This window comes from Crocuta crocuta, unplaced genomic scaffold, assembly GCF_008692635.1.
Source record: "Crocuta crocuta isolate KB4526 unplaced genomic scaffold, BGI_CrCroc_1.0 scaffold230, whole genome shotgun sequence".
NCBI classification, from domain to species: domain Eukaryota; kingdom Metazoa; phylum Chordata; class Mammalia; order Carnivora; family Hyaenidae; genus Crocuta; species Crocuta crocuta.
In genome coordinates, this window is record NW_027527393.1 from 785488 (window position 1) to 800583 (window position 15096).

The following is a 15096-nucleotide window of genomic DNA, read 5'->3' on the forward strand; positions in this document are numbered from 1 at the left end:
AGGTTTGTCAGTTGATAGAAACAATGGGAAGTTCCACTTAGTCAAGACGACCACACTTAAAAATCAGTACATAGAAAACCTGTGTGGGTCAAATAAAATGTGTCGTCAGCAGTTTGGGATGGGAGATGAAGGTGTCAAACCTTGGACTAGTTCTGGACTGTTCTCTAAAAATTCAGGAAGCATTACTGATTTGGAGTCTTGGAGCAAGATTTTACACGTACTTTACATTAAATTGTGACCTCTAATGACCAAACAAATTTTTTTTTTTAGATTGGTATTGACATAGCACTGATTTATAGGTGATACAGGGTTTTTATTTAAAGCTTACAGCAGCTAATGCATTGCATTTATGTAGCTGGCCAAATCAAAATATTTTACATACTATACACTAGGTTATTATAATTTGCAAGTATAATGTAACCTTTCCCCCCATTCCCACTGGCATTTCTCTTGCTCTCTTGCAAACCTTTCTAGAATGCTTAGGTACTTGGCTTGAAAACTATTGTTCTTTCCCAGACAACTGGCAGTCAAAATTTCTCCATGAGTGATATTTTAGTCATTCTGAAGGACATTTGGCCAATTAAAGGTCATTCAGTTGACTAATACTAAATTAAAAGCATTTTTAGAAATATTTAATTGCTCTCCACTTCCCTCTAAATCACCTAGATATTTGCTACTGTGATGGAGTCCTAGACCAGAAGCATCAGCAAACCTTGGGATCTTGGTAAAAATGCAGAATCTCCAGCCCCACACTAGACCTACCAAATCCAAATCTACATTTTCACAAGAACCCCCGGTGATTTGTGTGCACAATAAATTTTAAGAAGCATGGCTAGGGTTATCTATACTGAGATCAGAACATTATGTTTTTTATTGCAGAACTGCATGAAATCTATAGCACAACACTTTATGTCTTCATCTTCCAAAACCTGTTGAGGTCTCAGAAGACATGAAGGTAGGATCCTCAAATGCTGATGTTTTCATAGCAATATACTAGAAAGATCCTTGGGCATAGAACTAGAAATTCAGGTCTGGAAACAAAGATCTGCTATTTATTAACTTAGCATAAACAAATAAATTCCAAGACTACATTTGTTAATCCTTAATAATGTCTACTTTACAGGGTTTTGAAATATCAAATGTAAAATGAGTATAAGTACAGAAAACATAATATTATAAATAAACGTGAGTTGAAGAGAACATGACTGCAGGTGTGACCTGGTCAGTATCTGGCCAGAAAGTTCATAGAATATGCTTATGTCAGAATACAACCGAAGGAAAACATCACTTGTCCAGCTACCCAAATCCTTCCCTGGCTATAGGCTGTGTGAAATATAAATGTATAGCCGAAAGGATCATTGGGTCTGTGGTCAATTGGATAATGCTACTCTCACCAAGCCATTCAGATTTAATTAAATTCATTAACCTTAGTTAGTTAAAATAAAATAGAGGAAAGACTATTCGAAAGAGCTACTGAGTTTAGGTGCTTGGTATAAAACAATTTGCTGCATCTGTAAGTTTTTTTTTTTTTACACATGGACATAAACAAAAGGTTCTCAAAATTTAGTACAAGATTCAATGGAGGAGCTTGATAAAAATAGATATTTTTCCTCCCTGAATTGCCAGAGATTCTGATACGCTAGGTCTAAGATATGGTGGGAATATAAATTTTTAAGAAGCTTCACAGTTGATTTTGGTGCTGACAAGCTGCAGACTATTCTTTGTGAAAAAATGTCCTAAGCCAATAAAATGAAATTGAAGGATAATTCCTTTAGTTTATCAATATCAAACACAATAATAATAATTGAAATAATCATAGCTTTATTCTGTCTTTACAGGATCTCTCTGTGATAGGTAATATGAGTACCAGTATTTTACCAATAAAAAAGCTGGAAGTTTAGGTGTTACATTTGCTCATCCAGGTAGAAAATGGCAGAATCAGAATTTGGATCCAGATCTGTGTGATTCTAGAGCACAGGTTGTAAATCACTATTTTCTTTTTTTTTTAATGTTTTATTTATTTCTAGGAGAGAGAGAGAGAGACAGCGTGAGCAGGGGAGGGTCAGAGAGAGAGGGAGTCGCAGACTGAAACAGGCTCCAGGCTCTGAGCTGGCAGTTAGCACAGAGCCCGACGCGGGGCTCGAACCCTCGAACCGAGAGATCATGACCTAAGCGAAAGTCGGATGCTTAACTGACTAAGCCATCCAGGCGCCCCAGTAAATCATTATTTTCAAAGACACAGAGTTCCTACCATCCCTCTAGGTAATAAGAAATGATCAATAAGACCTGGTCCCCTTTGTAAGAGGGGTTTGGAGGATACATGAAATGAACTAAACTTCTCAGACATTTCCTCCTCATTATTAGAGATTCATTTGGGGATGGGGTTTGAGGGATAGAAGATAAGTAAGGTATAGAGGAAAGGACAGCTTGCATGAATATATAATTCCAGACAATAATATAATACTTTCTGGAGTTCCATGTGCCAATTTAGAATGTCCTGCTCAGTAATTCTACCTGGAAGCCCTTGGGAAACTGTTATGTGCCAGTCTGTCCTATGCCCATGAACTTCCTGCTTCTCCTCACCAGGCCTATTTTATTTCAGTGGTTTTCCATCTTAGTTAATGGCACCTCTGTCCACCTGGATATCTAATTCAGAAAGCCAGAGTCATTCTAATTGCTAGTTGCATCTCAGCATATATAGTAATCAGATACTTTGACCAATTGATGCCCTTTCCAGATATTTTTCTGATCTACCTGACTTCTCCATCCACTACCCCACTGTTTAGTGCCTGTGTTACAACTTGTTTGGACTCTTCTCTTCTCAAGTGTCTGCAATCACTCTCATGCCACCCATCTAAATCAGCAGGATGGCAGTCAAACTGTTCTTTTAAAATGAACATATCTATCTCATATATGGGAAATTCTTAATCATCTAGAGAAAAGAATAAAAATCTCTTAGCTGAGGAGGAAGTATTTGTGCTTGTATATGCACAAAATACCTCTGGAAGGAAGGAGCTAACATTGGTTGCCTGTAAGAAGAATTGGGTAGTTAGTACATAGGGCCAGGAGGGAAACTCCACTACCTTACATCATTTTTGTAATTTTTAAATTTTGAACCTGTAAACATGTCAAAAATCTTAAAAAGAAATAAAAATCCCTTAGCTGGGTGAAATAGCATGATGTCAGAGAAATAAAAAAGAAATAAAAAATACAAGCAGTAAAAAACAAGGAAGAAAGGAAAGAAGAGAAAGGTTGGATAAGTGAGAATAGAAAATGCTGATAAATGTATCTGCAGGCTGAGTATATTGCAGGTTTATTTTTAATGCTTAATTAAATGCTTTATAACAAAAATTTAAAGATAAATATAAATCCCAAGCTTAACCTACAAAGCACTTATGATTTGTCCTTTGTATGTCTTTCTATCATCTGTCCCAGACCCTCTCCATGCTGTCTTCTTTCTCTCCAGGATGAAGGGCTTATGCATCTTTGAACAAAACCTCTTTCTTTCTCATCTCCATGTTTTTGCATATGCCGATTCTTTTGTTGGTAATGTCTTCCATGCATATTCTTCCATATTCTTGGGATTTAAGCTCCACACCACTTCTGCAGAGAAGCTTTTCCTGGGATTCTCCTCACTTCTTCCAAGCAGAGTTATGCCCACCCTTCTCTAAGCTTCCACATATTCAGCACTGGCTTCTATTTTGGTTCTTATCATGTGGTGGGAATCACGACACCTCTTAGAACCCAGCATTCAGAAACAAAAGGTGCCTTTTGTAGGTTCTTGTGCTTTACAGGACTCTATGGGCCCTCTTCTGGCTACATCCTGCCCTAAGTCTGAGAGTCTGTGGGGATGACAAGGTGTGGCCAACTGAAATGTTTTTTACTCTCTTACACTCCAAGTCTTAGGACTGTGACTTTTTTTTCCTCCAGACAGTTCTTTCTCTGCTCTCAGTGGATGCTGAACTCAAGAGGTGAGCAAGGTCAACAAGTGGCTGTTGGACAGATGGTTATAAAACTTGAGCAAGCAGTCTGATGTCCATATTTATACAAAGAAGGTCCCTTTCAGTGTTTGACAGAGCTAGGAGTGGAAGGGGTGCTATGATGGTCTGAAGGAGGCCTTTATCTGTACCCTTGCAAAAAAGTAGTGGTGCACTTGGCTTTAATTATTTGTTTTATATCTGGCTCCTCTTTAATTACTTTTCATTTTATACCTGTAAACTGAGTCGTCGTAGGACAGGAACTATTTTCTATTAATCTCTGAATCCCCAGTACTTTGGGCAATACCTAGCGTGATCCCATGGTTGGGATTTAATAAATTATAGTTGAATGAATAAATGAAGACAAATGATTCTGAAAAATTATGATGACAATTTCTTCCACTAATTTTGCCAATCCCAAAACACCATATTTTGAAGAACTAGTTAATAGTAGTATTAGTTATTAATTTTATAAACTGGTACACACACATACACACACACACACACACACCATTTTATCCTCACACGAACTCTGTGAGATAAGTACTATGTTCAACTCACCTTATGGATGTGAAAACTCATGAAGAGTAAGTTTAAGCAAACCAAAATTTACACAAATGGTAAGAGGTGAAACTCAGATTGAAACCCAGAAACTCTGTCTTTGCGTCTTGAAGACACTAAATTGGTCAAGTTGTGGTAAAACTGCATGAATTGCAAGGCATATCCTTGTCTATTTGTCCCTGTTCTTTCTAGCTTGATTTCCAGGATATGAAGCTGGTCATCCTTCTGGAAGCTGATGATCACCAGTATAAAAGCTTAAGAGGAAAAACTTGGTTTTCCAAAAAGCAGCAAGTTTTAATTTCAGGAAAAGTAAACTGTAGCTTAGATGTGCCAAAACTATTTAAGAATATAAGGATTTTGTTGTTTCTGCTGTTACTATTGTGTCTTTTTTCTCTACATTCAATTTTATCTACAAGAGAGGGGAGCTTTAGAAAAGTAAAAAATACTTGCCTTCAGGAGTAGGTGATGCTGGAGTGGGTCTGGAAGCTTGCTCTGTTGGTAATGGAGGTGGTATAGCTGGGCTTTGTCCTGTGCACACAATGCAGGAGTAGGTATTGAAAAAAAAGTATTAACAAATTTAATATCCTTGACTAAAATAGCTAGATCTGTCCCCAACATGCATAATTCATAATCTGAAGTATAAATTCATATTATTATGCAATAAGAAAATTGTTATTAGGTGAGATCTTTAAGTGGATACATACACAGGTTCGGTTATCTTCAGAGCTATTTCTGAATATATTACTTTTCATAGATGTATATACAATGTTAAATATATCTACTGGACTTCATTAATGGAAAATCTACACACAATCAAATAAAGCAATTTATTTTCAATATGCATTTTAAATTATGGAAACTAACATCACAGAAGCTGAGAGGAGTCCCAATATAGAGAAAAATCACCATTTTTTCCATTTAACTAAAAATTCTCAAATGATATAATAGGGCAATAAAAGAAGGTTAAAATTCATGGGCCTTTTGATATTGAACAGGTACATTTTCTCCTGCCAAAGTAAATGACCTGCAGTTAAGTAAATAATGGGCCAAAGGGAAAATATATTCAGTTTTATAGAGGCTTGAAAGGCTCCCTCAAGTCTCTGGGCTTATTATGAACTGTATAAAAACCCACAATCGTTTCTGAATGCTTCCTTATCCCAAGTGATTTCTTTAATTAACCAAAACCATCCACGCCATGAACTGTAAACATTAACTAACATAGGATCCCATATGAAATGCTTGCAAAATGTTTTATCATTAATTTTCATTCCACAAATTTCTGCTGTGTGTTTCTTTTAAATCCAGGAATTGGTATGGGCATAGGAACCTTCTAAAATCTCACTGACAACTAGATATTATCGAATGTCAGCAGACCTACCTGCTTACTGGAAGTTTTCCTTTTTTAGAATTTGTCAAAATTAGTTTGCTGTGGTGAAGTGTGGATTAGCAAGGAGAGCAACTGGAGTGGCACACACACTACCTTCCATGGTGGTGAGAAGGGAGGGGTCCCAGACCCACATGCCAAACAGAGGTTAGTCGCCTTCATTATAGCATTCCCTTATAGTTGTTAGACCCATCTAGGTTGATTCTTGAGCGTATTCAAGCATGCATAAAAGCACATTGTTTCATGACATTCAGGCCATATACCTAGAAAAGTATCGATCCATATTATTATTAATTTTGTTTTCCTCATGAAAGCAAAGATTTGATAGAAACATATGGCAACATAACATGATAGTTCCTCTTTCAGTGTACAAAGAAAAGATGAGCCTGGGCACTCTAAGAAAAGTTTGATCTCCATTATTTTTTCCTAGCTAACATTTATATACTGCTTAGTCTATGCTTAGAACAATCCCAATCAATTTTGATACATTAAGTCATTTAATTTTCATGAGATCCTTAGGACGTACGTGTATTTTCATTTTACAATTTAAAACCTAAAGTGAACAGGCTTTCAAGACATTCAGCTCCTATGAAATGGAGCTGAATTTCCATGTAAGCTCCAGATTTGCGGTGCTTTACAGCCCCTTTCAGGCCAGAAAAGGGTTATCTATAAGGGGGTCCATAACTGTAAGTGGGAAACTCATTCTCTATCTACTTTGTAAATCAAAAGGATGTATACTTGTAAATATCCATTTCCAAATCTTTCTAGTGAGCTGTTCTTGAAGAAAATATTTCTAAAGTAGGCTGATGTTTTGTAGCTTTTAAATCTAGGGAGAATCTAGATTTAGGAAGGAGTCAGTTAAATGATTACAATTTAAAGTACAAGTGGCCATGAATATAAATCAGTTTGTTTCTAAATACTAAGGGTTTCAGAAATAGCTTCATAGAATGATGCCTAATCAATCTTTTCATGGGTCATACTTTCATTAACAGTGGTGATGTAAAATCTCAATTTTTTAAAGTCTTGATAAGCTTTTTAGAAATTTATTTCAAAAATATATGAAATTCTTTCCAGAGGAATTATTCATGATTTATACTCCAAAATATTTTTAGATTTTCCTGGAGGAAATATGAAGTCATTACTTTATTTTAAAAACATTTTAGTGAGCCCTTATTATGCACCAATAATACCAAAAACATTAGGGGTGCCTGGGTGGCTCAGATGGTTAGGTGTCCAACTTCGGCTCAGGTCATGGTCTCGCAGTTCATAGGCTCGAGCCCCATGTTGGCTCTATGCTGACAGTTCAGAGCCTGGAGTGTGCTTCAGATTCTGTGTCTCACCCTCTCTCTCTGCCCTTCTTCTGCTCGTGCTCTCTCTCTCTCTCAAAAATAAATAAACATTAAAATATAGTAATAATACCAACAGCATTAAACCCCAACCCTGTCTTCAAAAAGTTCTCAATAGGGGCTCCTGGGTGGCTCAGTCAGTTAAGCGTCCAACTTGGGCTCAGGTCATAATCTCTTGGTTCGTGAGTTTGAGCCCCACATCAGGCTCTGTGCTGACAGCTCAGACCCTGGAGCCTATTTCAGATTCTGTGTCTCCCCCTCCCCCTGCCCCTCCCCTGCTTGTGCTGTATCTCTCTTTCTCAAAAATAAATAAACTTTTTTAAAAGAAGAAGTTCCCAATATACTGAGTAAAACAGACTTAGATCACTATAATAGATTGTAATAATACAATGTGATGATGCGAAATAATGTATACAGGGGGCATGTTGCAGAAAGATCCCTGGAGTAGATTAACTGTAAACTGCATTGAAAGACCTAAAATGAGTTTGCTGGGTAAAGAAATCAAGAGAAGAGTTTCCACACAGAGAGAATCCGGTGAAAAAACAGCCATGGATGCCAAAATCTGTAGGACTTCTAAAACAAACAAACTGGTGCCTTCTGTGGCAGAAAGTGCAATATACAGTTTATGTCTGAAATTCTCTACAACTGTAATCAACTTCATCATGCTCCCTAAAATGGATAACTGCTACATTGTGAGGCAGTGGACACAGTGGGGAAGTAGGATCACCAAAAAAAAAAAAAAAAAAAAAAAAGAGAGAGAGAGAGAGAGAGATTGAGAAAAAGCTAGATGTCTTCCTACCTTCAGAGTGACAGTTATAAGATGTCCTGGCAGGGGAATTATCAGCTCGGAACAAATTTCTGTGGTACTAGGGAGCAGCAAAACAAATCAGATACGTCATACTAGAGCATGACGCGTGACTTCAGGACTGACATGAAGGGAAATCTTCTTTTATTTTCAAAAAATTCAGAATACTGTTGAAATCAGAGACCATTTTATTATTTTATTAGTTTAAAAAATGTTTGTTTATTTATTTTGAGAGAGATAAAGTGAGAGTGTGTGTTGGGGGAGGGAGGGGGGAGGAGGGCCAGAGAGAGAGAGGAAAGGGGGAATCCCAAGCAGGATCCACCTTATCAGTGTGGAGCCCTCCTGGGTGGGGGGACCTCCACCTCACCAACCATGAGATCACGACTTCAGCCAAAGTCAAGAGATAGATGCTTAACTGACTGAGCTACCCAAGAACTTCCAAATTTTAAATATGAACAAATACAGGGGTGCCTGGGTGGCTCAGTTAGTTAAGTGACCCACTCTTGATTTCAGCTCGGGTCATGAGCTCACAGTTGGTGAAATGGTTCTTCACCTTGGGTTGTGTGTTGACAGTGTGGAGCCTGCTTGAGATTCTTTTTTGATTTCTCTCTTTCTTTCTCTCTCTCTCTCCCCCCTCTGCCCCTCCCCCATTCCTGCTCCCTCTCTCAAAATACACAGTTTTAAAAAGTGAATAAATATAATATCATATAATAAATTTTGCTAATATAATGTCATATTAATAATAGAATTTTATAGTAAAACCAGTGTTGCTTAGTGTAAAGACTATATGCTGAGAATCAAATGGTGAGCGTTCATATATATGAGAGTTTCAGCATCATCCTTTACAAACTGGGTAAACTTGAGAATCTCATGAAGTATCCAAGCCTCAGTTCAGGGCCTGTATAAAGTGAGGAAAGTTTTTAGGACTGTTACGGGGATTAAGAGATAAAGCATCTCACACATAGTAAATACTTAAAACACCAATTTTTTTCAATAATGAATTTACAATTTATATCCCGTCTAATTACACAAGAGAACTTGAAACAGACTTTGAAGTAAGTAAACAAAGACATAGCAACAGATAAAATTAAACATGACAGAAATAGCAGAATTCATTTACAAGAAAGAAGGTTATAATTTTATTAGGAATATATTCCTTCAGAATTCCCGAGGATTGTTTCTCTCTAAAGGAACAATTTAGGTTGTTGAAATTTATGTTGGAACTCTAAAGGTGCCCTTCAGTTTGCAAGCTATTACCTGAAAATCTCTCTGACATTCAAACATAGTGAATTGACTTTATTTTTGTTCCTTGAGTGATTTGGGCTGGCTTATTTCCATAATACCTGAATGGAATGTTTGTAAGCTGCCAATATTTTATTGTTCCTAGTTTTTTCTCACACAAGTCAATTTGATTGTTTCTGGATTAGTTAAATTCCACTGGGGATAGTAGACAGTGTGTATTCCTTCTAATGATCTAAGTTACCAATGTTTTCTTTACACTGCTAGAAATGATGAATGGAATTACTCAGAATCTCAAGTCAAGTAGGAGGCTATGAGCTGAATTCAGATCATATGAAGTAAAAAAACAATTCACTATACTAAAATGTAATTTGTATGGTTTCTTTATCAAAGGAGATTCCCTGTTTCTACATTTCTTACAACTGAAGGCTATCCCCTAAATCTTGAAACAAATGCTGAGGAGATGTTTTCCTCTAATGCCTGACAGATAGTTAATTCCCTAGGCCTCTATTGCATTCTTCTGAAGATACTAAGTATATCCAGAAGATCGTAAATTCTTTGAAAGGCTTCTGGACTGCCAACAATGAATGGAGGTAGATTCTGAGATGGCGATGGTGTGATTCCACTGAATGACCATTGAGTTAAAGTTCATTTACATTAAAAAAATGCAATGTATAAAATAATTACAAATTCCTATCCCAAATTGTCCTTTCAATTTCATGAAAATCATTTGGGAATCTATGACTAATGGTCAAGTGAGGAGATCTGAATTTAGTAAGAAAATGATGGTCAAGTTTGTGAAAGCAGTAACATTAATTGTGTATGCTGCACAAGGTTCCTAGACTGACTATCTGTGTAACATGCAGAATATCGTTTTTAAAGTCTGGAATTGAACAAATAGTAAAATTGAACAAAAATATGGTTTTATATTTTAGGCTAAGAAGTGATTGTGCTAGTGTCCTTTATTTTAAAATGAGGAAATAGGGGTGCCTGGGTGGCTCAGTCGGTTAAGCATCCGACTTCAGCTCAGGTCATGATCTCATGGTTCGTGGGTTCGAGCCCCGCGTGGGGCTCTGTGCTGACAGCTAGCTCAGAGGCTGGAGCCTGCTTTGGATTCTTTGTCTCCCTCTCTCTCTGACCCTCCCTTGCTCACGCTGTCTCTCTCTCTCTTTCTCTGTCTCTCAGAAATAAATAAAAACATAAAAAAAATAAAATAAAATGGGGAAATCTTGATCTTCAAGTTTCCCTACTGAGTGTCTTTCTCCTGCCATGTAGTTTGGAGAGGGGAAAAGAAGGATTTGGGTGCCAACCACTCTTCCCTTTCCCTCCTCATCCCTTAAAACAAAAATATAACATTTTAGACCTGACATATAATAATCCCAAGTTTGTGAATTTGCCTAAGAAATGAAGACCTCACCAATAAAATAACTACCTGAAGAGGTTCCGGAGTTCATATGAAATGGATGGATCATGGAGGTGTTTATTCCAATACAGGCATCTTTATACCTCCCACCCCTGAATTGCTAAATTCTACAGAGCTACTTTCCATCCCTTGTACTCAGTTGAGTGGACAGGGCACTCATTAAACAGACAATTATCATTTAACTTAGGTCTCAGTGATTTCAAGGTAAAATGGAAACCATAATCTCTGCTCCAGCTCATTGTTGTGAGTGTTCATGGGCAAATGAAATCACTGAGGGACCACAGTGAAGATAGAGAAATGCCTTGTTGTTACGGAGTTTATGTTAGAGATGGAGGGAGATAGGAATAAACAAGCAAGACATATAATTTCAGATCTCAGAAATGTAGGGACATCAATATACAGTGATGAGGCAGATAACACCTAGGGGAAGGAGATCATGCTAAAATGGACAGAAAAGGAAGAAGATGGGCCACCAGTAAGCACCATTTCACTAGGCTATGAAGCTTTGTGTAGATTAGAAAAATTTGTCTTCTGAGTATGTGCAGTTGATGATGGTAAGACTGGTCAGGAAAACTTGCTTATTGCAAAATTAAGAGGCAGCTTTCTCCTGGGCAGTTGCAGCTCCAGTCCAGGGCATGCTGTCTTGGGTGGGGGAATCAGAGTAGGAGGAGGCCTCTGTTAACAACTGAACAAATGCATGGCCTAGGAAGTGGCCCTTTCTCTAAGGGGAACACGTCTGAGCTCTGACTTGAATACAAAGGAGTAAGCCTGGGGAAGGTCTATGATAAAAGGACTCTTGAGAGGGTAGAGAACTACAAAAAGCCTAAGCTAGGGACCAGCCTGGCTTGCTTAAAGGTCATTGATGATGGAAAACAGAGACAAGCTCATATCAGACCATTCTAGGCTGTTCCAGTGAGTATGGATTTGTCCTAAGGACAATGGTAGGCTTTTGAAGGGCTTTAGTATAGCATGTAGGCTTTTATAAGATTACTGGCTGCTGTGTGAACCAAAACAATGTTTGTAGAGAAAAGGATATGAGAGGCAGCAAGAGATCAGGTGTAGACTATTGAAGTAACTCAGGTGAGGAAAGTGACTTGGGCTTGGACTAGGTGGGTTGAGGTGGAGACTCAATCATTCATGCAACAAGTTATTTATTGAATGCCTACTGTGTACCAGGCACTTCTGTAGGCTATGGAGTTATAGAAGTGAACAACAGAGACAAAATCACCTATTTCATGGAGCTGAGATTCTAGTGGGCGGAGACAAAAATAGTAACTAAATAAGTAAAATGGAAATAAATATGCTATTAAAAATGTATCAAGAAAGAGTAACAAGAAATGCTATTCGGAATAATGTGTGGCATTTCTAAGTATATGATCAATGAAAACCATAGAAATAAGAGGTAAGTGGATGGATTCAGAGTAAATGTTTACATAAACCCAGCAGGACTATTAAATGGATTTAATGTAAGAAGTGAGGGGAAAAAATCATTTGACTTGAGCTTCTGGGAACAACTGAGAACACCCAGATAAGGGCAAGGAATTTTCCATTTACCCAGCGAGGTGCTGTTTATGAACTGCTTAGTCATTGTTGTCACTTGGATTATGCAGTTTTTAATTTTGCCAGAGGTCTTACATAGAAGACACTGAAGTAGAAGCCATAGTTACTTTATTAGATTATTCCAATAATATATCATATTGATAATTAATTTACAAGTTTTTTGTTATGATTTTAGAAAAGTTTTCAGCAAATGGATTATTTAGTATAAATTGGCTACACAACCCTCTTATAAGAGTTTTAAAACACCAAAAGCTTTAACTTCTTAGATCAAAGAACCTCCTCCAGGCCAAAATGTTTCTAGTGGAAAGGTTTCTTTGCATCATGATAAAAAGCTTCTCTAATATTTCCTTGTGTTATATATTTGCATATTCACTTTGATGGAAAGCATGGAATAGTAGTCAAATGCATATTTTATACATTCTTTTGATTAAAAATGATAAAGGTAATATTAGTGTTTTTTCCTCTTCATCTCCAATTTATGAAGTAGAAATAATTTTCCATGGAACAGTCAACCAAAGAAAGGAAACAAGTTTGATTTGAGATTATATCATTGTTCCATTTATTCTTACACCTCAATTAAGACAAAATACCTCATGTTTGGGACCTAATGAAAATAGAGGCACAGAATCATCATCATAGAGTTTTGGGGTATAGGAAAGACCTTTGAAATCAGCTATTCAAACACCCTGATTTTTCAGATGGAAAAAAAATGGTCCCTGGAAGGATAGATGGCCTAACAAAATCATACATTTAGAGCAGGTCCAGTGTAAGATTAAGTTTTTCCATTCTATTTTATTTTTCTATTTATTTAATATCTATTTGGAAAACCAAGATATATGCCAATTATCTTATCTATTATCAACAATGATTAAGAACCCTTGAAAGATCTAAAAGTGTTTAGATCATACTATAAAGAGTTTTACAGTTTTCTTCGGTGCTCATGTTTTGTTTCACCTTAATTAGATGCTGAATTGACCCCCAAGTGGCCCATCAAAAAGGCTCCCTACTTAAAGATCAATCTCTTTGTTACCTGACCTCATTTCCGCAATTCTAGATACCCTTTCAACTGGGAGACTTTTAACATTTTCAGAATTCCTGTTTCGTTACTTTTCTTAATTTCTTCTAGCTATCTGAACCATATGTCTTTCAAATTCACAGCAAATCATATTTGCACACAAGGTAAACTAAGGGACAGACAGTAAAGATGGAAGAAAGAGACAGATAGGTAAAATGAATATGTTTTTCTTTTAATGAAAAGGCCTAACTAGGGGGAAAAGAAATTAATGAGGCAAATTAGATAGACTGCCATCACAATTAAAAGAAATAAAAATAAAAAACTTAGAATGCACTCATGCACTTACAATGCAAATCTCCCACTTGCCATCTAATCAAATATTTCTGGGATTGCAAATTCTCAGTGATGACATGGCCTAAAACATGGCTATCCTAGTTATTCCTCAGAACGTGGCCATTTTATCTCCTCCCTTGACTCTCTTCCACACACTCCCCTCATATGCTCCTAGAGCACCCAGGACGCACTTTATCTTCTTAGCCTCAGTGCACTGATGTTTATGTACAACTCTGGGCTTAAGCTCCCCCCTTTTGTAAAAAAAAAAAAAAAAAAATTAATGTTTATTTTTGAGAGAGAGAGAGAGAGAGAAAGATAGTGGGAGGGGTGCATAGAGAGGGAGACACAGAATCTGAAGCAGGCTCCAGGCTCCAAGCTATTAGCAAAAAACCTGATCTGGGGCTCAAACCCACAGACCACGAGATCATGACCTTAGCCCAAGTCGGTCGCTTCACTGACTGAGCCACCCAAGTGCCCCATTACCCCTGCCCCCTGTCTTTTATTAATCTTTACTAAACTGTGAACAACTTGAGGACAAAATCTGCAACAGCACTATATACTTGTGAAAGGAAATGAATAATTAACGGAGAAAGCGAATGACTAACTGAATGAGTGAATCAGTGAATGCTGCTAGATGCTACTCTGTCACAGTGTTTCTAGAATGTTTGCATGTGAATAGACTGAATTGTAGGTATTTTTATAGTTTTTGATAGAGTATAAATACTTCCATCAAAAAATGAAATTTTATTTACTTATTCATTCATTCATTCATTTTAATCATTTATGGTTCCAGACCAAAGCATTCACTCTCTGTGAGAATTTTTACCTATTTACGAATAGAACTACAATCTTGCTATGAAAGTGAAAAATTAATATGTTTGTCCAGGACTGGTGGGAAAAAGTGAGCCAAAGTCCAAAATGAAGAAAGGTAGCATCATTAAATAGTTCAATCAAGATAAAACACATGCAATATATTTTGAATATCTATAGGTCCCCTCAAGTGGAAAGAAGACTATGTAAATTCTCCACTCAGGTATTTCCCAGCCTAAATAATTCTGCAACTAAATGTAAGTTGAATCGTGTTTTAGTGCCAAACATTGAAACCTAAAGAAGTTGAACAACTTACTAAATTCACCCAAATGCTTATAAGTAGGATCTGTATATACAGATGTGCTTTCTTTGCAACAGTAACATGTTGTCTTTGTGATTTGTATTTATTTTATAAATAGCATAAATAGACAAGGAATGAATAAAATATATAACAACAGTGTGGAATAGTGCTGAAAAATTTTAATTAATTATAATTATTATGTTGTTATATTGTGCTTTAGAATTCTATACTCAGTGATATCATCTTATAATAATTAAAACAAATCTTATATTAATTTTTTGTATTATAATAAAGTGATGTTATTAACGGACATTTTACCCCTTGTTCCATTTAAAACAATTT

General features: G+C 36.7%; 1 protein-coding gene across 1 annotated transcript in view; it reads right to left on the bottom strand.

Moving 5' to 3' along the window:
- Positions 1–15096, bottom strand: part of TRDN (triadin) — a 338537-nt gene that overhangs the window by 235509 nt on the left and 87932 nt on the right. The window contains exon 10 of the mRNA XM_077752724.1: positions 4989–5066. Within this exon, the coding sequence (XP_077608850.1) occupies positions 4989–5066 (78 nt within the window). The remainder of the gene's footprint in view (positions 1–4988; positions 5067–15096) is intronic.